This window comes from Mustelus asterias, chromosome X (assembly GCF_964213995.1).
Source record: "Mustelus asterias chromosome X, sMusAst1.hap1.1, whole genome shotgun sequence".
Lineage (NCBI taxonomy): Eukaryota > Metazoa > Chordata > Chondrichthyes > Carcharhiniformes > Triakidae > Mustelus > Mustelus asterias.
Genome location: NC_135834.1, coordinates 18,176,992 through 18,199,627, shown reverse-complemented (window position 1 = coordinate 18,199,627; position 22,636 = coordinate 18,176,992). Strand labels below are relative to the sequence as shown.

At 41.3% G+C, this 22,636-nt stretch overlaps 1 protein-coding gene across 1 annotated transcript; it reads left to right on the top strand.

Moving 5' to 3' along the window:
* Positions 1 to 8,134: 8,134 nt before the first annotated feature.
* On the top strand, positions 8,135 to 21,430 carry LOC144481870 (putative G-protein coupled receptor 139). Its single transcript, XM_078201015.1, has 4 exons — positions 8,135 to 8,416; positions 12,182 to 12,263; positions 13,515 to 13,610; positions 20,523 to 21,430. The coding sequence occupies exons 1-4, from the start codon at positions 8,135 to 8,137 to the stop codon at positions 21,428 to 21,430; spliced, it is 1,368 nt and encodes a 455-aa protein (XP_078057141.1).
* Positions 21,431 to 22,636: the final 1,206 nt, after the last annotated feature.

Sequence of the window (22,636 nt, the reverse complement as noted above, 5' to 3'; positions counted from 1 at the left end):
TTATGGAATAAATGGAGGGAGGAGTAGTGTTCCCTGTGTAAAATATGAGTAGAAAGTCCAACCCAGTCTGGAAAAGTAATGGTGGGAGTGAGAGGAAACCTGGCGATTTCAGGAATACAGATAATTCTGGGAAGCGATACAGCTGGATCACATGTGGGCGTGATGCCCATGGTAATAGACAATCCAAAACGAAACCAGGGAACAGATGAACTAAAAGTGAAGGACCCTGGAAACGTGTCGGATCTGTGTGGTGACAAGATCCCACAGCCATGACTTAAAACAGGAAGGGAGGACACAGTGGAAAAATGAAGCAGTTAATGTTCAGTTAGCTGATACTTTGTTTGATGAAATGGTAAAAGAAAATCATGAGCGTGTAAAGGATCAGATATAGGTGTTTGATTCTGTAAGATTAAGTAGAGTAAATGAATTACGTAAATAGCTTTTGTTTGTGGCACAGCACGAAATGAAGAAAAAAGTAAACAAGGAATCTACAATTTGGATATTTTCCCCTGGGGATAGCCTTGGTGCTTCTCTCCATGTTGGACATCCTTTTGAAGAAAGGTTTAGTGGTCCCGACCAATTTTTTTGGAAAAGAGGTAAAGTTTCTGTTGAAAATGCCAAATAGGGAAACGTTTAATAGGGTATGTCATGTGAACATACTCAAACAATATTACGAGAGTGGAAGGGAACTGGAGAATCTCGTATTAGTTACGTCCACTCAGAGTGAGGAATCAAATCCCGAGGATGGGGATTTCGATGCGTTTCAAAACAAATTGAACAATGAAGAAGTCTTGAAAACTGGAATCAGATAGGAAGTTATCTGTCCTCAGGACAGATGACTGAAATGAAAGAGATGTTAAAGAGGGGTGAGGACAAAGATATGAATAAAGTAGGGAGGACAGATGCCATAGTACACGGCGTTGACGTAGGCAATTCTGTTCTCATAAAACAACACACTTGCAGGCTTCATCCTCTCAAAGTAGAGCAGGTACAAAAGGAAGGAGCAGCGATGCCATCATTTAATGATGATGGTTCATTTTGTTTTTCCTTGGTGGGAGAGGTGATGAAGTTGCTAATGTAAGGTTAAAATGTGATGTTTGGCAAATGTACTTATTGATAAGAAATTCTGAAAACAATAAGAAATCACACAGCATTATCTCTTTAAAAGCATGTGTCCTTGAGCTTGGTATTTTAAACAGCAGAAAACAGGCTGGAGCAGCCAATTTTGCAACATTTGCATCAAAAGCAGCAGCCAATGTTCCAGCATAGCAAAACAGGCTTTTGAGTTGGACAAAGATTTTAAATCAGGCCCTCTCGGACACAGAACCAATTTAATTCAAATTTGAGTGTTGTTGTCAGCCTCACGTCACTCAAATTGCAGAATATTGTGAAGTAATTCTTGGTATTTTAAATCCGGAGAAGGGGAAATAAAGTGAAAGTAGCCTTGCCACCTTCGGAGATTGAAGGAGGGAGTGATGAGTCGCTCATATGGAATCCTGGAGCAAAAAAAACATAGTCTCATCAAATCACCATCCAAAGAGAAGGATAAACGAACTCAAAAAGTATTTCAGACCGAAGCATCAGAAGAAAGTTGATACTTCCTAAAGACTATTATATTATTTGAGCGTGATTATATTCTGTAATGAAGTACTTCATTATTCCTGAATGCGTCTTGTATTTTGAACATCATTCTATTGGGGAGTTTATTCATTTTGCTAATTGTTTTAATAAGGTTGTCACCAGTTCTAAAATAAAATCCTGCTAACTGTTCATGACAGGGTATGTCAGATCCTGATTTAATAAACCAAAGCCAGTCGCTTCCTCCTATCTCATACACATTCGCATGAGATTACGAGGCGAGGTATATCCTTTTGGGAGTTTCAAATTCACGCAGAGGGAAACATAATCTGCAGCTCGTAACAATGCCATTTATTTCCAGATAATCCTCAAAACTCTTGTGAAGTAAATTATTATTGTCGCTATTTATTACTAACAATCTGTTCTGGTTAAACAAACCTTGCAATGGTGGTGTCAGGTTTTCCAATGGTTTGCGCATACCTCATGATTTCAACGTCTGGACTCTTTGACTGTGCATAAATTATAACTAAGAACACGCAACCCTCAAATGCACCAGCATAATCTATGTACATTTTTCATGATGGCAATTCACACCAACTGTGTAAAGGAGACAACGGTACCCTATTTCTTGTTCATGCACAGGAGTACCGTTGTACCACATTTTCTTCAACGTGAGCATCAGGACCCGGCCACCAAAAGTAACGAAGTGTTAATTCCTTCATCCAGACTATACCAAGATGTCCCTCATATACTTGTTGAAAAAATCTTCCACACAGAGGAAGAGAAATGATAGCTTGGATTCCCACAATGTACACCCACCTTTGATGGTCAACTCAAGATTTCCTGACACACATGCTTTCAAATCAGGAGGCAGATGATGTGTTCTAGCTATCGTTCATTTCACTCTCATATCGATCAACTTCCCATCAGAAGATCATTTCTGGCATGTCTCTGAACATTAGAAGCTGTCGGAGGCACATAAAAAAATATAAGCAGAATTAATTGGTGGCATCCTCTCAATAGTTCGAGATAAGCGTGATTGTGCATCAGCATGAGCATGGCATTCTGATTGACGCTGTTTTATCTGATAAGAATGTGCAGATAAGATCGGTGATCTTTGCAATTGGAATACAGCTAAGGAAGTTATGAACTTATACAACCTAAACGTAATAACTACGTGTCGATAATCAGTCAATAATGCGAAATTACGACGATGTAGATAATGATAAAACCTTCTCTGCCAAATATTTTACTCAGTGCTTCTTTTGATTGCCAAGGATAGTAACGTGGTTTCAAGACGGATATGCACATATTTCCAATAACAATAAAGGAATGAGGCATATGGTGAACAGGTAGGGAGGTGAATTTGTGTCCAGGGACAGATCAGCCATGATCTGATTGAATGGCGGAGCAGGTTTCAATGGCTGACTTTGCCTACTACTGCCCCAAATTCCTATGTTCCTACCACAATTCGATTACGTTTACCTTAGCAATGGAAAGGGTAAGGTATATACCAAAGGGCAAGAGTTATAACTGAGGGAAAGGAAATTATGATGCGATTGGGCGAGATGTAGGTGGCATAGGTTAGGGAAGGAAACTGCAGGGGATGGGCACAATTGTAATGTGGAACTTGTTCAAGGAACAGCTACTACGCGTCCTCGATAAATATGTACCTGTCACGCACGGAGGAAGCAGTCGTGTGAGTGAACCGTGGGTTACTAAGGAGGTTGAATCTCTTGTGAAGAGGAAGAAGGAGACTTATGTTAAGATGAGACGTCAAGGCTCAGTTAGGGCACTTGAGACTTACAAGTTAGCCAGGAAGGACCTAAAGACAGAGTTAAGAAGAGCCAGGAGGGGACATGAGAAGTTTTTGGCAGGGAGGATCAAGGAAAACCCTAAAGCTTTCTATAGGTATGTCAGGAGTAAAAGAATGACTCGGGTAAGATTAGGGCCAGTCAAAGACAGTAGTGGGAAGTTGTGCGTGGAGTCTGAAGAGATAGGAGAGGCACTAAATGAATATTTTTCGTCGGTATTCACACAGGAGAGGGACAGTGCTGTCGAGGGGAGTACTGAGATACAGGCTGTTGGACTGGACGGGATTGAGGTTCATAAGGAGGAGGTGTTAGCAATTCAGGAAAGGGTATAAATAGACAAGTCCTCTGGGCCGGATGGGATTTATCCGAGGATTCTTTGGGAGGCTAGAGAGGAGATTGCAGAGCCTTTGGCTTTGATCTTTGTGTCGTCATTGTTCCTGTTACAGGAACAGTGCCAGAAGACTGGAGGATTGCAAATGTTGTCCCCTTGTTCAAGAAGGGTAGTAGGGACAACCTTGATAATTATAGACCGGTGAGCCTTATTTCTGTTGTGGGCAAAGTTTTGGAATAGATTATAAGAGATAGGATTTATTATCACCTCGAAAGGAATAATTTGATGAGGGACAGTCAGCACGGTTTTGTGAAGGGTAGGTCGTGCCTCACAAACCGTATTGAGTTCTTTGAGAAGGTGACCAAAGAGGTGGATGAGGGTAAAGCCTCAGGAAGGCTGGATTTCAGCAAAGCGTTTGACAAGGTTCCCCATGTTAAGCTTTTGCAGAAAATACGGACACATGGGATTGAGAGTAATTTAGTGGTTTGGATCAGGAATTGGCTGGCTGTAAGAAAACATAGGGTGGTGGTTGATGGGAAATATTCATCCTGGAGTCCAGTTACTAGTGGCGTATTGCGAGGATCTGTTTTGGGGTCACTGCTGTTTGTCATTTTTATTAATGACCTGGATGAGGGCGCAGAAGGATGGATTCGTAGATTTGCGGATGACACTAAAGTCGGTGGAGTTGTAGACAGTGCGGAGGGCAGTGGCAGGTTACAGAGGGACATAGATAAGCTGCGGAGCTGGGCTGAGAGGTGCCAAATGGAGTTTAATGCGGAAAAGTGTGAGGTGATTCACTTTGGAAGGAGTAACAGCAATACTGAGTACTGGGCTAATGGTAAGATACTTGGTAGTGTGGATGAACAGAGGGATCTGGGTGTCCATGTGCATAGCTCCCTGAAAGTTGGCACCCAGGTTGATAGGGTTGTTAAGAAGGCGTACGGTGTGTTAGCTTTTATTGGTAGAGGGATTGAGTTTCGGAGCCAGGAGGTCATGCTGCAATTGTACAAAACTCTGGTGCGGCCGCACTTGGAGTATTCCATACAGTTCTGGTCGTCGCATTATAGGAAAGATGTGGAAGCATTGGAAAGGGTGCAGAGGAGATTTACCAGGACGTTGCCTGGTATGGTGGGAAGATCGTATGAGGAAAGGCTGAGGGACTTGAGGTTGTTTTCGTTAGAGAGAAGCAGGTTAAGAGGTGACGTAATAGAGGCATACAAGATGATCAGAGGATTAGATAGGGTGGATAGTGAGAGCCTTTTTCCTCAGATGGTGATGGCAAACACGAGGGGACATAGATTTAAATTGAGGGGTGAGAGATATAGGACAGATGTTAGAGGTAGGTTCTTTACTCAGAGTAGTAAGAGCGTACAATGCCTGCCTGCAGCAGTAGTGGACTCGTCAACATTAAGAGCATTCAAATGGTTATTGGATAAACATATGGATGATATTGGAATAGTGTAGATTAGAGGGGCTTTTGATGGGTTTCACTCGTCGGCGCAACATCTATGTTCTATCTATGTTCCCAATTAGAGTCAGCATTCGTCAGCGTACACAAATCAATACTGAATTTTCTGACTTCTCCCAAAGGCTTGACATGTGAAATTAATACCCCGACATAATTAAGTGAAGCAGCGCAAGCAAGCAGTCATGATAGCTTTGGATCAACATGAACCACTACTTCAGACCTCTTGAACCATCGTCGGCATCCTTGTATGATTTCTCACATTGTGTTTTCCAGTCCCATGACTGTTTCATACAAAATCAATAATGCAATCGCTGAAAAGATTTATGTCAGTTTTGAGCAGATTTGCCATAATGATTTAATAATCCTCGAATGACCATTAATTTTGTCAAATTCGTCAATATTTTCTTCCAAAATAAAGTTCATTTTTAGGTACTTTATGCAGTCCTTCACTTGCAATAACGTGACCCAAATACTCGACTGATGCCTGTAAAATGTCAGAGGTTTCTTTCTTGATTTGTAACTGCATTGCTTGAAGGTGTTCTGATTTTTTCAAGTGATCTTGTTCTCTGGCCACTGTAGTTAGACGACATTCCAGGTAACATTGTGCACCAGATCTGATTGAAACCTGGCCGACCGATCTCTGAAATAGGGCTGGTGTCGATGTCATTGCAAAAGGGAGAATGTACAATGAGGAAACATTGATGGTGGGAAGCAATAGTTGCGATCCAATGGTTGCATTCATCTCTATATATGCATGTTACAGATCAATCCTGCTGAATTTCTGCCCAGCTGATAACCCAGCAAATGTATCTGCAGATAAAGGAAGTGCATACTGATCAGCACACAGCAATGGAATTATGGTTGTTTTGAATTCATCGCAAGTACGAACTGAACCATTTGGTTTCACAACAGTGGGAGCCCATTGAGTCATTGTAAGAGGTTCTAACACATCAGTGTTAACAAGTCCTAACAATTCTTCGACTTGGGACAATTTGCATGGAGCGCCACTCTTGATTTGTGACCTTTTGGTTCATTATAAGCCTTTATCTTTAACTTCATTCGAATTTCCTTCATTGAGCCAAATGTCTCTTTTTTTTTTCTTTTTGTTTATTACAAATACGTTAATACAAAACAATTACAAATACACAAAGAACAAATGTGAAAAAATACATTACCAATGGCTAACGCCATCCATTTATCAGTTACTACCTTCCATTTCGGAAGGGTTCATCGTCAATTACAGTTTTCCAGGGCATTGCCCTCAAAATACACCTCCATTTACAAATCATAATCTACAAATCTACAAACATTAACACAACACTACAACTGTACACAACAAAAAATAAACACTGAAGCATAAGGGCACCGTCCCCTGGGTTTGTCCACCTGCCGGGGGATGCAACCCTCCAGTGGTACTCATATCCGGGGGTTACACCTTACGGATGTTCAGCCGGAGGGGGGAAATGGGGAAAACCACCCCGCCTACTCAATCCGGAATCCCTTCCGGAATTTCAGCCGGGGGCCAAATGTCTCTTCAAACACACTTTCGTTTTCATTCAGAAAGTGCTATAAGTCTGTTTTGGAATCGGCCAATCTGTCGAAAATATGCAGTTAAACGGTATCTTCTCCGAACATGGTCCCCAAATAGTGATGTGACGTTTTTACAACACGATGTCTTCTTTGCATGTCGTTAAAATCATAACAGCTGGTTTCAAATGAAGAGACTCAGATTTTATTGGTAAGTATCCTTTTGGAACTAAACATACAGCAGTACCAGCATCAATCTACAGCTTAGCAGGTTTTCCATTTAAGTTCGGAATCATTCAGAATCTATGTGATTCAAACAATGACAAGCGACTTCCGGCCTCAATGCCGGAATAAATCCACAGTGCTCTGCATATGCGCATAGGAAACATGTGGCAATGCTAATTTATCGGTGTTGCACGCTAAAAACGCCCCAATTTCAACGGCTCAACCAATCATTTTGAGTCAGCGCCGCGCTGAAGCAGCACAATAGAATTTACCAAGACTGCCCTAACTTGCCCTGCTTACCCGGATGTTGGGTAAGCTTCAGGTGAAAAATGTTGCGTTTTAAGTTTCTCATCTAAGGTCAGCAAGCAATGAGGCTGGTGACCTGTCACCAGGTATATTTTTTTCGGTTTGTATGTTTAAATCACAAGCGAAGTCATTTCATGAATTTTAAGTGCTATAGTTTATGGTGATCTTTCCAAGTCCGAGTAATGACTTCAAATGTTTTAAAAGGTTTGATGCTTTAGTTAATGTTTGCAAGTTTCCTGTATGCTGATTTGATCTATTTCTCAGACATTTATTTGGAATCCTGTTCAGACTGAAAATCTGCAGTAATGTTCCACTACGATTTGGGCCTCACGCTATTAACATTGTGTAGAAAAATCACTGATGTTCTTCTGAGGCTTTGGCGTTAGCACATATATCATGAAAGAAAAATCAGTCTAGGTCTTCACCCGGCAAGGAGGCAAATGAGTATACATCTGTGAGAGTGCACAGGCCAAGGAAATCACATTGAATGATGTCAGAGGGTTGTATGTTTTGAGGCTGCTCTTCAACAAGGAAGCACTGATGAACGTCACAAGAAATGTTTGCATTTGCGTCTTTTCAATGCCGCTTTAGTGACATTTGTGAATTGTTCACAAAACACTGAGAGGAGCTGCATTTACCAGGTAATTAACCGATTCAAAAATAGCTTCTTCGCTGCTGCTGTCAGACTTTTGAATGGACTTACCTTGCATTAAGTTGATCTTTATCTCCACTCTCGCTATGACTGCAACTCACCATTCTGTACTCCCTCGCTTCCTTCTCTATGAATGGTATGCTCTGTCTGCATAGCGCGCAAGAAACAATACTTTTTACTGTATGTTAATACATGTGCCAATAATAAATCAAATCAAATCAAATCAAATTGATATGATTTATCGCATTGCTTTCGCGTTTATTATTCCTGACACATACCTTGCGAAGATAAAGGAGAGATTCATCGTATTCCACCGGATTCATGGTTTCCCAAAGGTTATTGGAGCTGTGGATGGAACACTTATTGCATTAAAAGGACCAACAGATGACACTGCTTCGTTCATCAACCAGAAGGGGTTTCATTCATCAAATGTTCTGCCAGTGTCTGATGCACAAATGAGGATCCTCCGTTTAAGTGCAATCAACTCGGGAAATGCCAATGACTCATTTGTTCTTGTAAAGTCAATCTCAATTGGACCATGACAACATTAGCATCAGTTACTGGGTGATGAAGGATACACACTGGGAGCATGGCTTATGCCACCATTCCGCAGGATAGAAAATGAAACACAGGAAAGTTACAGCCGTACACACGTAACAACATGGCAGGTGCCAGAAAGGACAATTGGTGGACTGAAACCACGTGTTCTGTGTCTGTACAGGTCTTGTGGCACGTCATAGTATGCACCAGAGATAGTCACAATGATTGCTGCAGTGTGTTGTGCCTTTAAGGAGAAGGAGGTGGGAGGAAGTGTTTTCTAACACTTCGACTGAGACAGGGACACTCTGCCAAAAGTTCCGACCTGAAGCAGATCGCAAACCTTTTTTGTCCTTTAATAAGCGTATGCATCAAAGCTGAACCGTTGAATTTTAGTAAGCTTCTCAATGTTTAGCAATCTATTCAATTATCTGTGCCCCTGAAGCCCAGGAGTTCTCACATCTGTTTATGTTCGTCGAACTTCAGCCTGCCCACAGCCCTGAAGCCAACAGTATAACCTACTTGTTTTCTAATCTAAATCGGCATCTGAACTCTAAGACAGACCCTAATTCCAAGCATCACGACCACATAAAAGCTAAAAATACACCAAAACTGACACTAACACTGATAATTATTTCTAGCTTAAATATCAGCCCAATGGCAACACAATTATCATCACTGAGAAAATTGGGGTCAACATCATCACGATCACTACTCTAAGTTTAACATAACAACCTCATTACTGACGTTACGATTTCTCTCGTTCTTTTGTAGAAGATTGTGGCAACTGCACCCTCCAATGCCCACAGCAAGGATTTCATCAGCCTAAAGGGGTGTGTTGAAGCCTTGAACTGAACAGACAATGCAATATTGAGAGCTTCCGGTCGCATATTGCTTTACCGTACCCTACTTTCTGTCGGATCCTTTACAACTCTCACTTTTTCAAGAGCATCCTACATCACCATGCCGTGGTCCAATTTCTCATTCACAGACTACAAGAACCTCTGCCTGGGAAGGTCAAAATTTCAGTTGGCTCCATCATTGTTCAAGGCTTTCCCTTACTGAGCCTAACCACTGACACTAGCGTCAGGAGGGTATCGTAATTTTGGAATAAATTCTCATTTTCTCTCATGCCCTGCACTCTTCACAATGCGGATGCCAATTCGACATCTCCGAGTTGGCATTCTTCGAATGCAGTGACTTACTGCAGATCTGAGCTCACAATACTCTTCACAAAGATTCATTTCCTGCAGATGTTGTGGTATATCATCTGCATTCAGTCCCTGTATAACTCTGTAACTTCTGTTTTATTGAACTGCGTGTGTCGTTAGTGCAGCTTATGCACTTCAATACTTTGCTGATGCAAATCCAGAAATTTCGGAAAAAACATTTCCCCTGAGTATACCATGTACAATACAAATAATACATTTTGCCAAATGATTTTATGCATTGTCATTTATAAATGTATCAATTTACACCTTAAACAATGGTTCAAAAGAAACAAAACAGTTATGTGGGGAGAATAATTCGCTCTCCGTAATGAATTCCCAATAATTTATGGCACACTTTTTCTCCTGACAACAGATGACTTAATCCCGTGTTCCAGCAATTTCTATGTGCATTGTTCTGGTAACAAAACTAAAAATTGGATGTGATCACAGTACTGCGGCACAGAGGAACAACTAAGAGAACAGTCAATAATCAAAGGGCAGCATTCTAAATTACTTAGATTGTTACCAGAATTGTCTCTCGGGTCTTAAGTGAATTGGAGATTTTGGTTTTCGCCCAAATGATATTCTGAGTCGGAAACGGTTTTGGAAACATAATCCCTCATCTAATTAAGAAAAAACAAATGCTTGGATGGATTATATAATTGCCATCACGTGCACAGTTACGGTCCAAGTTTTGGAGAGTGGAATTATTTGGACAGCTGGAACAGCTTAAACAGCTGTTTTTATCTGAACTGAGAAGGTGGGTTGAATAGCTTCCTTTGAGCTCAGGGTGTCAGACCCTCCGATGACTTATGCCCGGCTAATGAGGTTCGCTTACTCGAGTATGAACGACCTGAAGAGTCTCCCTGAGATAATTTGAGTTTGTTTATTTGGTTGGGATGCAAAAGAGATAACTGAGGAGTTTTAATTGATGGTTAAATCTGGGAGTCACATGCTCCCTATTTAAAGCAGCTGTGTCAGACTTCCAGCCTGCATTCAGCAGGGAGCTACTGGAGAGCTGGCTGTGTCCAGATGTATGGTGTAAATAAAGTAACTTGGTGACGGGACTTTAGTCTCCGTGGAGTTTTTAGAGACCCCATAACCTTGAATACCAAAATAATACGCAGATCCCCTTTGCCAAAACTCCCAATCAGACCAGGCCACATTAATCCCTCCCTCAGTCGCTCATCTGACTCCCCATCCCAATGTGCGACCCACACCACCACGATGTCCATCTCCCCGTCAATGTTCAACTTCCACACCTCCATGGTGTTCGCCTCCCTCTATGTGCAGGTGCCAAAATCTCGTCCCATTATCTTACCCCGGAGACTTTTCTTCTCCCTGTCAATATGACCTGAAACTCAACCACTTTGTGGCAGCGACTATCAGCAAAAGGGGGAGTGTCACTCGTTCATTTGCACTTCACTCCTGGAGTCGGGAGCGCTCTTCCCCTTTTGTGCCGCACCCGGCCTGAGACAGCAAGGTTGGTGAGACTAGCTCCGTGCAGTTCGAGAGTACGTAATGGGTTGGTACGGAGAGGCTATCCACTGCTGAATGTTACAAGAAGGAATTACATGCCGGGATACGCTGGTCTGTGGAGGCGAGTTTGAAGAGGAGGGAGGGGGGGGGGGGTATGGAATCCCGTGCAGGTGAGTGGTCCAGTTTGAGAATTATTTTTTGGGTAGAAAGCTTAGATGAAGGAGGGTTTGAGTGGGTCCCCTTGGATGTCGAGTATGTGGGCATTTGTCACGATCATCGCGGTTTCCCGTTTGAAAAACATTACTGTGAAGCTACAATTCTAACTCTTTCTGAGTAACCATGAGGGTAAAACTGAACTAATCCAAAGTTAGAGAATTACCCATGTACGCCGCTGGGGAGCCAGGACGTTAAAGGCTGAAAAGATGTATTTCTTGATTTCCATCGTTTAGTGTGCTGTGTTAGTTGGGGCAGTTGTATGCTTTTCAGTATTCTGCTGTTTTGACGGATTAACTGAAGATGTTGTCCTAACTGGGTCCGGTGCATTTTCAAGAGGTGTGGTATGAGTTTACGATACATCGTATTTCCGGAAGCCAGAACTGGATGCATGGCTGTGTACGTTCCAGGGACAGTATTAGTTGAACGGCCTGCATCAGTAGATCAGCAGGCATGCATCTATTAGGTAAAAGACGCCCGCCATTTGAAGGGCTGAATCAGTTTGTGCGCCAGCAGCAATTGTAGGGTATTTATCAGCTCGAAGGTCTTTCTCAGTTGGAGAGTTTCTATCAGTTCGAGGGTCTGTATTCGTTTGGAGGGTATGTATCAATTGGAGGGCCTGTATGAGTTTGACTGTCTGTATGAATTGCAGAGTCTGTGTCAGCTGGAAGGCCTGTATCATTTGGAGGGTCTGTATCAGTTGGAAGGTATATATCCATTGGGGTGTTCGTATCAGCTGGAGGGTCTGTATCATTTCGAGGGTCTTTATTTGTTGGAGGTTCCATATGAGTTGGACGATCCGTATCAGTTGAATAGACTGTTTTACATTTGCATCCGCAGCAGTTGGAAGATCTCTATCAGTTGTACCGTCTGTATCAGTTTCAAGTTCTGTATAAGTTGGGAGGTCTGTATGAGTTGCAAGGTATGTATCAGTCTGGGAGTCTGTATCGGTTGAAAGGACAGTATCCTGTTGGGATCTGAATCATTTGAATGTTTCACATCTTTTAAAACATTTGTAAAGGGAATGTCAGTACCTGTTTACGGACCCCACCAGTTGCTGATTCTGTTTGTATTGATCGGCGAATAAAATCTGAAGGAACTGTGTGCGTTCAATGATCTGTGTTAGTCAGAGGGTCTGTATCAGACGGAGTGTTTGTACTGGATGTAGGGTCAGTATGAGTTGAATGATCAGCATCGAATAAACTATCTTTCTTAGCAATGGAAGTTTCCAGATAATTTGGAGGATTGTATGTCTCAAACTTAACGTTATCAGGGACATGGGTTGTGCCGCTTGGTGGGACAGAATGGTTTTGAGGGCATGCATATTTTGGGCTTCCCATGTATGCGGAATAGCTGCACCCAGAGTCGGGGCTTCCTCATTCTGATTGTTCATACTGTCGGAATGTTCTTGGTTGGGGGGATTCTGCCCATTTGAAGGGATGAAGTAATTGGATTGTTCTATTATTTTAGTTGGTATCGCAAGTGAAAAACATTCTATCAGCTTGGGGGTTTATTCAGTGATGTCTTCCGTATGCCATATGATTTGTAATGATTAAAGTTGCTCACTTGGAATTAGCTGCAGTGTCATCATCAAATGCAGTATTCATGTTATTCTGCAAAGCAGACACACATTTATAACACTCCATTCACTTAGATTACTATTTGCAGTTAAAAGTGAGAGCCAACTTGAAGTTTACAGGAGATTATATCAGTAAAATGCACTCTAGAACTCTAAATTAATTTGATTCATGACCCAAGCAGAGCAAACAATATAATAACAACAGGCAAGATTGGAATCACTTAGCAGATCTGGCCGCATCTTCGAAGAGAGAAAGAAAGTCAAATTTTGATTTGAATATGATTCTTGTTCAGAGGGAAGGGCATTTTAGGAAAAAAGAAACAATGATCTCTGGAGACGCTTATTGAAGGTGCAGCTTGATTGTTTGGAGAATAAAGTTTCTAATTCTCATTGGTTAATTGAAATTATTGTGCTGTGTTTCATTTTAAGTCAGGTTATGGTGTCAGTGGGTTAACTCGATGTTATTATTTGCTTGAAAAAATAAAAATAATTCATTGGGCCTGCTCTGTATCTCTCGGGAAACCCCAGCAGATATAAGCTAAACGTCCTGTTAATGAACTGATTCACAATTAAATACAAAGAAATTCACTGCAGCAAGAGGAAAGGATAAATTCACACAGAAAATGCTTGAAACATTTTACACTATTCGGAAATTATTCTACATGATCATTGCCGTCATTGGTGTTCCTGGTAAGTCATGTCGAATTTTTGATTTTGCGTAAATTTGCTTACTTTTTGAACGGCGATGTTTAATATCGAAGCTGCAAGACTCGATGGACTGACAGCTTATCATTGATATCAATTTGTTCAGTCAAATGTTTCCCATTGCCTTTGTCATTACATTCTGCTGCCTCTAATTGTAGCTCATGGTCTCTGGAAAATATATGTTTATTTCATGCTACCTACTCTGACAGTGGACGGAACAATTATTATTCATTCCAACTGTGTGATCTTACATCGAGTGTGACTCTTGCACTCAGTTGGAAGCTATTTCTGGGAGTATCAGTCAGTGTACAATTGCACTGAGTGTGTCACACTAACTGGAGTGAAACATCACATCCCAGTCAGCACGGATTAATTGGAGTATCGGTTAGTGGGTAATTTTACTCAGTGTAGGTCACGTACCAATGTGAGACATCTGAGGCTTTTGCCGATGTACAACTGAGAATGTTGGCCAGTGCCAAACTGTACTGAATGTGTGTCACAAACCCAAGTGATCATACCAATGCAGGGACATTGCATTATTGGGGGCACCTTCCACTGTTAATTTGGTTAGTTTGTTTGTTTTTGAATGATGATGGCCCATTATATGTATTTGATTGATTCCATTGAATGTGCTAACATTACTCTGTTTCTCGTGAATTGCAACAGATGGTATACGTTCCCGATAACGATATTTGCCTCTATGCAAAATGAAATGTATTGATACTTCTTTGTTTCTATTGACTGTAACGGAGATCAACACTTTTTCTTTCCATCTGTTTCTCCGACCAGAAAATGAACTGTATTGATGACAGTGTTTCAATTTAACTGATCCAACAGTAAATTCAGTCCATTACCTCCGAACACGTACACAGCATGACAACACCTTTATAGATTTTAAGTCCTCTGAAAACCGATTGATGCTTACCCTAAACATAGTTACCACAAACAAATCAATTTTCGTTGGTGCCATCCGGTGACTTAGAGCTCAGAATCCGAGTATTATAATTTGTTCAAGTCTGGTCGCCACATTACGGGAAATATGTGAACGCGATAGAACGCGTGTAGAACTAGGGTTGTTTTCTCTGGAGCGACGGAGGCTGAGGGGAGACCAGAGAGAAGTGTATAAAATTATAAGGGACATAGATAGGGTTGACAGTCAGAATCATTTTCCCAGAGTAGTAATATCTTATACTAGGGAGCATGCACGTAAGATGTGAGGCAGGAAGTTGACAGGAGATCTGAGGAAGATGTTATTTTGCACAGAAAGTAGTAGACCCGGAACGCGCTGCCAGGAGTGATGGTGGAGGCAGATACCATAGGGGCATTTAAGGGGCTTTCAGATAAGCCCATGAATATGGAAGGTATAGAGGGAAATGGACCAAGCGAAGATCGAAGAGTTTAGTTAATTTGGCGTCATGTTGGGCACAATATCATGAGCTGAAGAGTCTTTTCCTGTGCGGTACTCTTCTATGTTCTATGTTTTATGTTCTCTAAGTTCAGGATTTGATTATTTGGTTGTTCAACATGATGAGGTGTGTGAAGATGATTGAATAATTACATCCTGCAACTGACCAACCTTTGATATGACAGTGTCCATCTATGATTCGGATTCTTTACATGCAGCCTTAAAAAGTCCCTTCACGAAATTCATTGACATGTGTTCCTGAGAGTAGAGACCAGACTACTGCGAAACAAACATATTTCCATCTATCTAGCTCTTTCGATGGTACGGGATTAAACGTTCACCAATTTTAACGTTACGCATGACGATCCAGTCAGTTCAATGAACCGGCTGTTCAAAATGCATCTCAGACTTCCATATATTTGAGACGAGTATTGATCAGGATGGCATGTGCAAACTGCTCATTATGAAACTGCTAATGATGGAACATTCCTTTTTGTTCTGTCACCATCTGGATTTACATAATAACACTTACACCAATGCATACATACATTTGTGAGTCACAAAAAATGTTTTTAGCACAATCAGATGCTCAATGCCAGAGGATTAACAAACAAGATTTATGTTTGTTTAATACTATTTTATCCATTTTCCCCGAATTCCATTCGTTTTTCAGTGAACTTCAGCATGATGGCATTATGTGTTGTTCGATGTTAAAATGATTATGAAACACTGTCCTGAAAGTCTTTGCTTTTCTATGTCATTAAGGTTCTTATTTCACGAAGAGCCTTTGAAACGCTTAACGTTCATCAAAATTAAAGAGAAAATGTGTCGTTATAATGATGTCAGTTAGTCATTTAAATGCCTCGTGTGCATATTTCTATCGAGAGTTTCAGTTGTTTCCTTGTGATTTTCCACGGTAGCATCATCATTTCGATTTGTCTGCAAACGTCAGAATTGTTTTTACTGCTTCCTGAGTCCATATCATTTATCCAACAAAAATAGTCTGACACTGAAACAGGTCAAAAATGCTCTCTGTGCTTCCGACATTTTCGTTGAATATTTGTCACCACTACTTTCTCTGTTCTGCTGTTGTATCCAGCTGTCTGTACAATCTGCTGCATGTCCACTGATCACCACTTTCTCTGACATTCGTCATGGGGTTGCTGTGTGGGATCTTCTCGTAGCCCATTGTAAAACAGAAACATTGAGCTCAGATACACTTTCTTGGATTGTACAAATAATTCAGTCAGTTTGTTCAGCTCTTACCTTCCTTTTTGGTATATATGTTCATTACTCTTTATTATATTATGCGTTTCTAGATACCTTCTACTTTTTCAGATTTGAACAAGGTGTTCAATTGTTTTGCTTGCACTGACACTCAGCTGTTTGGTATACAGATCATTAGATTTGCTCCGTCTTACATCTTATAGACTAAATGAATATGACATGTCTTTCAATCTTTTAACATTATTCTCTCAGCTAATAATTATTCATGAAAGATTAACTATATTTTCGTCTACCATAACTATTCTATGTTGCGATTATCTGTTTATAATCTTTCTGGAACAGACATTTCATCAACTTTACATAATTTCAGCATAACTACTCATCCCATTTTGCATAATTAACTGAATATATTGTTAGTGTCTGTTTCCCATTTTATCCCCTCCCATCAAAGATCAATCATCCTTCTTCAGGACTTCAATCCCTATCGAGATGCTGATTCTCTCCCGACTCTCCCGCAGCATGAGTGACATTCTTTCCTCTTAAGGAGGAGTGGTGATCCAATATTACATGTCCATTTCTGCCCATGTCCGTCCATCCCTCTTAGCTAAAACGCCCAGCAAACACTAGCTGTCCTAATACACTGAGTGCGTGGGATCTTGCCAGTCAGTCACTATAGACAGTATTAAATCTACCATTTCCGACTGGGACATTCCCAGGATCCAATCTGGAATTGTTTTCTTTAGTTTTACTCAGACTCCATTCCCACTGGAGCTCCAATGTTCCTCACAGGCTACACTGTGAAAATGACATGCTTCAAATATCCCGAAACTTGTACAGAGGCTCTGTTGTACAATGCAAGTGTATTAATGATGGGATATTCGACACACAAACTATATCACTCTCGGTATTTGAGTCTGCATGAGCTATGGTTGCTCTGGGTCGCATACTCGCATCATAACTTGTTCCTATCCGAGATAATTTTCCCACCTTCACATGTACGTCTCTGCACTTTGAGATAAACACTCATTTCATTTCTTTCATTTATTTTAAACTCTAAAACATCGACATCATTTTCTTTCATTTTTTATCCCATCCACGTCTCTCCATTATTTATTAGTGACACATCAGTTCCCGTCCTCAACAGCTGTACCTCAATTTCAGTGGACATTCTAGGGCACTGTAAGAACATCAAACCACACAGCGCATTTCCATTGCAAGCACAAGAGATAATCTCCCGAAATTGACCTGTTCCCTTCCCATTCTTAATAAGCCCAACCGACCTTCCACGTGAACCAGTGCCTCGATATTTTTATTGAAAGCAGCAACTATATTCACACTCACAATTCAGCCGCTTGTTCACGTGTAGGCGATCAAATTCAGATTTTCCGAGTGCCTTCCTGATCTCCACTGTTCAGTCCTGAAATATGATCATTAACTATCTATTCAATTTATGCTGAAATACTACATTCCACTCCCACGTTTTTCTCTCTATCTTCGAGTTCCGAGGTTAACATTTGAACCACTGTATTTCCCAATGATAAATGTTAATGCTTTCCAGACTCTACAGCAAGATTAAACTTTTCCAAATAGAGTCACCGGTTCAACTTTCAGGGTCAACATGTGCCGGCGATCCGGCATTGTTATACCAGAGTGACTGGGAGTGGAGGGTTTGTGGTTGCTTGACATGGGGTCCCTATTGGTATACATCTGGAAAGCTTGTCCACATCGCTGCATACCTCTGCATCCACCATTCCATACCTCTTCATCTGGGCGTCAAGGGCCTTCTCCACTATTCCAAATGTCCCATATTTACCTCCAGTCTCCTATTTTTTTGGTTAGACTATGAACCTCCTCTTGGACCTTCATCTCTTATTTTAATAATCCCATTCGCTTCGCACAATCACGCTTTTTTCATTCAATCACTTGTGTCATCCTTTGAATCACAAACCTTCAATTTTGCTCTACCCCAGACAAGAAGATTATGTCCACCAGACAATTCGCTTGCACCACCACTGTTTTAATTCTGCCAATTCATGAATTCTTCCAGTGCCGTTGGAAGGTTATCAGAATTATGTGTTAATTATGTTGTTTTTCGTCTCCATCGATCATGGCTGAACTGATGTGTATTTTCACATTCTCTTATTTTATCACATTGACAGTAGTCTCCTTTTTTTCTCATTGATTCTCCAATCCTCAGCCCTGAATATTAATAGAAGCCGAGTACACTTTGAAAAAATAGGTTACAACGAAGCATTTTCCGATGAATGCTGTAATTACAATTATCGATCTCCTTTTTTCTGGCTCAGGAAGCAAGTGAAATTTTGAAGAATTCAGTGCTCATTTCGGAAAGTGTGTGTTTAATGTGTGTCGTTATCTGTGTGTGCAAAGGGGCTGGTGATGTGTGTGTGTGTGTGTGTGTGCGTCTGCGCGTGCGTGCGTCTGTGTGTGTATGTGGGCGTGTATGTATATGTGTGTGTGTGTGCGCGCGTGTGTGTTTGTGTATCTGTATGCATATGTGGTAAGGGGTGTTGTGGACACAACAGCCCGGAAATCCTTTATGCTTAACAGCTTTTCTAGAGGTATCTGAGAATATTGTGACAGGGTGTCTGAGAAAATTGAGGACTGGCCCACAACAGTACTGAAAAAAAAAACATTTGCCCTGTCGCTGCTGCTTCATTCCGATACTGCTGTTCTCTATGACTTTGCAGAAGCAGGTGAAACACGTCTGCTCACAGAAGAATGTGAAAGTAGCTCAACGTTACACAGCTAAAACCTTCCCCGAACCCCAACATCCCCACCTCGCGCACATCCAAAAGTGTTGTTCCCTGCAGGTGCGTGGAATTTGGTGTCCAGATTTTATTATTTTACTCTTCGCGTCATGCAATATCCCTCTTGCCCCGTGTCCACACCACCCCTTCCTACATACACACACAGACATCCGCAGCCCCTTTCCACACACAGATAAATACACACATTATGCACACACTTTCCGAAATGAAAACTGAATTCTTCCAAGTTTTACATGCTGTCAGGGCCAGAAGAAAGGCGATCGATAATTGCAGTTGGGTGGGAAAATCCCAGAATGGAGCCATGACTAAATGGACCATAATGTAAATAGCCTTTTCGAGAACGTGGAGGAATTGTGTTACAGGGCTGTTAATTAAATTTAACCTCAAAACAACATTTTTAAAAATGGTAAGTTGAATTTTTGTATAAGCTTTATTTATTCTCCCTTAGCTTCAGAAACGCACACACGTTTTGCGATTAACACGAATTACAAAGGTTTGTTTTGAGCTACAATGCACTCAGCAACAGAAAGTCCCTTGAACAAACAACCTGTCTCTATCAAAACACACAATCACTTTGAACTCTCGTCGGTGTTTGTGGAATATACTTCTGAATCCTCCACCCCAAGCCTTTCTCACCCAACAAGCCTATTGCAACTCCCAAAAAAGAATCTTTTCAATATTCATCACAATGTTTTGCATCAGTGTCTTGCATTTCGAAACGCACTCCACGTTTTCCAAATTGTCGTTTCAAACAAACGGTCCACTGCACCTTTTACAAAGTATTCGGGATCATGGCTTTACCACTTCTGTTTCAGGATATCCTGACCTTGACGGATGTTCAAACTGCTGTGGCTTTGTTTTTCGAGTCGCAATGTCTATTCTAATGGCTCCAAACATTTGATTAACCTCCGAAATCTGCTTTCGTTCATTCGCTGCGATCACTACAGCTGTCTCTTTTACTCAGAGCACTGCATCTCTTTTTCGACTGATCTAAACTTTTGTGTCTGTTGTCTTAAATATAGTTATCCTGGGATATTCTCTGTGCCCTTTTCAGCGCTCTTGTCCTGTATTGTCATCCTGATCGCAGAGTTGAGAGATCTTCATTCTGCGATGTCCTATGTCCAACTGTACTAGCTACCAGTGAAATGAAGAACAAATGTGCTTTTTTTTAAAAATGTGCACAAATTCTGAGCAAAGTCAGATATTCCTGATAGTTAACTTACTCTTCAGATGGGAACCATGTCTAAGCAAAACAAAAGAGATTTCAGAAACGAGCCAACATCCACAAGCACCGTTGTCCAGCAGGAATCGAACCGTATGTTTACGCATTCCAGTCACAGTGATGTGCAATTAAATCCACTTAAAACATCTTACCGCTATTATTGACGAATGCAAGATAAAATAGGTCGCTTAAAGCTACCCCTGGTTTCTTAACGCAAATAATTCCCTGTCCCCTTTCTCTTCACTTTCTTGCAGTAAATTTGTTGGCGATTGTTATCCTGGCCAGCGGGAAATGTGGCCTCACTGCGTGCACCACTCATTACCTCGTGGCGATGGCAACAGCAGATTTACTGGTCATTATGTCTGATGCCATACTATATCGGATAAGTTACTATTATTTCCCTGGATCTTTCCTGGATATCACCCCTGTGTGTAGTGTTATCTACGTTCTTAGTCGTGCGACCACAGACTGTTCTGTTTGGTTCACCATCACTTTCTCATTTGATCGATTTGTGGCCATTTGTTACCAGAAACAGAAAATCAAATATTGCACCAAGAAAACTGCAGCTGTGGTTTTAGCAACCACTGGTGTGTTGCTCTGTTTTAAAGACATTCCATTCTACTTTACAGTTGAGCCCGTGCGGATAATCAATAACGTGCCATGGGACTGTTATATAAAATCAAGCTATTACACTGAACCAGGTTGGTTGGGGTTCAAGTGGGTTCATCGAATCTTCACTCCACTTCTCCCATTCACTTTAATTATGTTGTTCAACGCACTGACAGTTCGGCACATTTTATTGGCAAGTCAAGTTCGTAAGCGACTGAGGGGTCAGAGCAAGGGAGATAATCGTGGCGACCCAGAGATGGAAAGCAGAAGAAAGTCTGTGATTTTACTCTTCACCATATCAGGCAGCTTCATTCTTCTTTGGTTGTTGCATGTCATAGAATTTTTATACTCTAACTTTACAGGGACAGAACCAACATATTACACAGATCACTTATACATATTTGAACATGTTGGAATCATGCTGCGGAACCTAAGTTGCTGCACAAATACTTTTATTTATGGAGCGACTCAGTCCAAATTCAGAGAGCAATTCAAGAACGCAATGAACTACCCTGTTAAATCAGTTAACAAATTAATACAGAACATAAATTAAGGCTTGGGGCATGGGCAAGCAAATCAGCCCATGTGTCATGCTTCAACATTCAACAATGCAACGGCTAAGCTGACTTTGGCCTTAAAACACATTTTTCCCTGATCCCGCCCACCAGCCCACGGCACATAATTCTTTTGTGACCCATATTTTAACTCTGCCTTTAATGTATTACGTGGCATTTCATATTTCACTTGTTTTGGAGTGAAACAATTCAAATTAAGAACGGCCCATTGTGAAGAAGAATGTGTTTTGCAAACCTATCGTAAGTTGAGGATTCTTACCTTGAAAATACACAATATTGTTTTAGATTTCCAATGTGTGGAAGATAGGGGGGAGTGGAGGGATGTCGGGACGGCGAGCAGCAGGTTGATTGGTGGTTGGGGGGGGCGGTGGAGGAAATCATCTCACCATCCAACATGACATGTTCACTCAGAATGTTGTATAGAGTCATAGAGGTTTACAGCATGGAAACAGGCCCTTCGGCCAAACTTGTCCATGCCGCCCTTTTTTTTAAACTCCTAAGATAATCCCAATTGCCCGCATTTGTCCCATATCCCTCTATACCCATCGTACCCATGTAACTATCTAAATGTTTTTCGAAAGATAAAATTGTGCCCGCCTCTACTACTACATCTGGCAGCTTGTTCCAGACGCTCACCACCCTCTGTGTGAAACAATTGCCCCTCTGGACAGTTTTGTATCTGTCCCCTCTCACCTTCAACATTTGCCCTCTAGTTTTAGACTCCCCTACATTTGGAAAAGATATTGACGACCTTGCCTATGCCCCTCATTATTTTGTAGACCTCTATAAGATCACCCCTCCGCCAACTACGCTCGAGAGAAAAAAGTCCCAGTCCATTCAGCCTCTCCTCATAACTCAATCCATCAAGTCCCGGCAGCATCCTAGTAAATCTCTTCTGCATTCTTTCTCGTTTAATAATATCCTTTCTATTATAGGGTGACCAGAATTGCACACAGTATTCCAAGTGTGGCCTTTCCAATGTCTTGTACAACTTCACGAAGACGTCCGAACTCCTGCATTTAATGTTCTTACCGATGAAACCAGGCATGCCAAATGCCTTCTTCACCACTCTGTCCACCTGTGACTCCACTTTCAAGGAGCTATTAACATGTACCCCTAGATCTCTTTGTTCTTTAACTCTCCCCAACGCCCGACCATTAACTGAGTAAGTCTTGCCCTGGTTC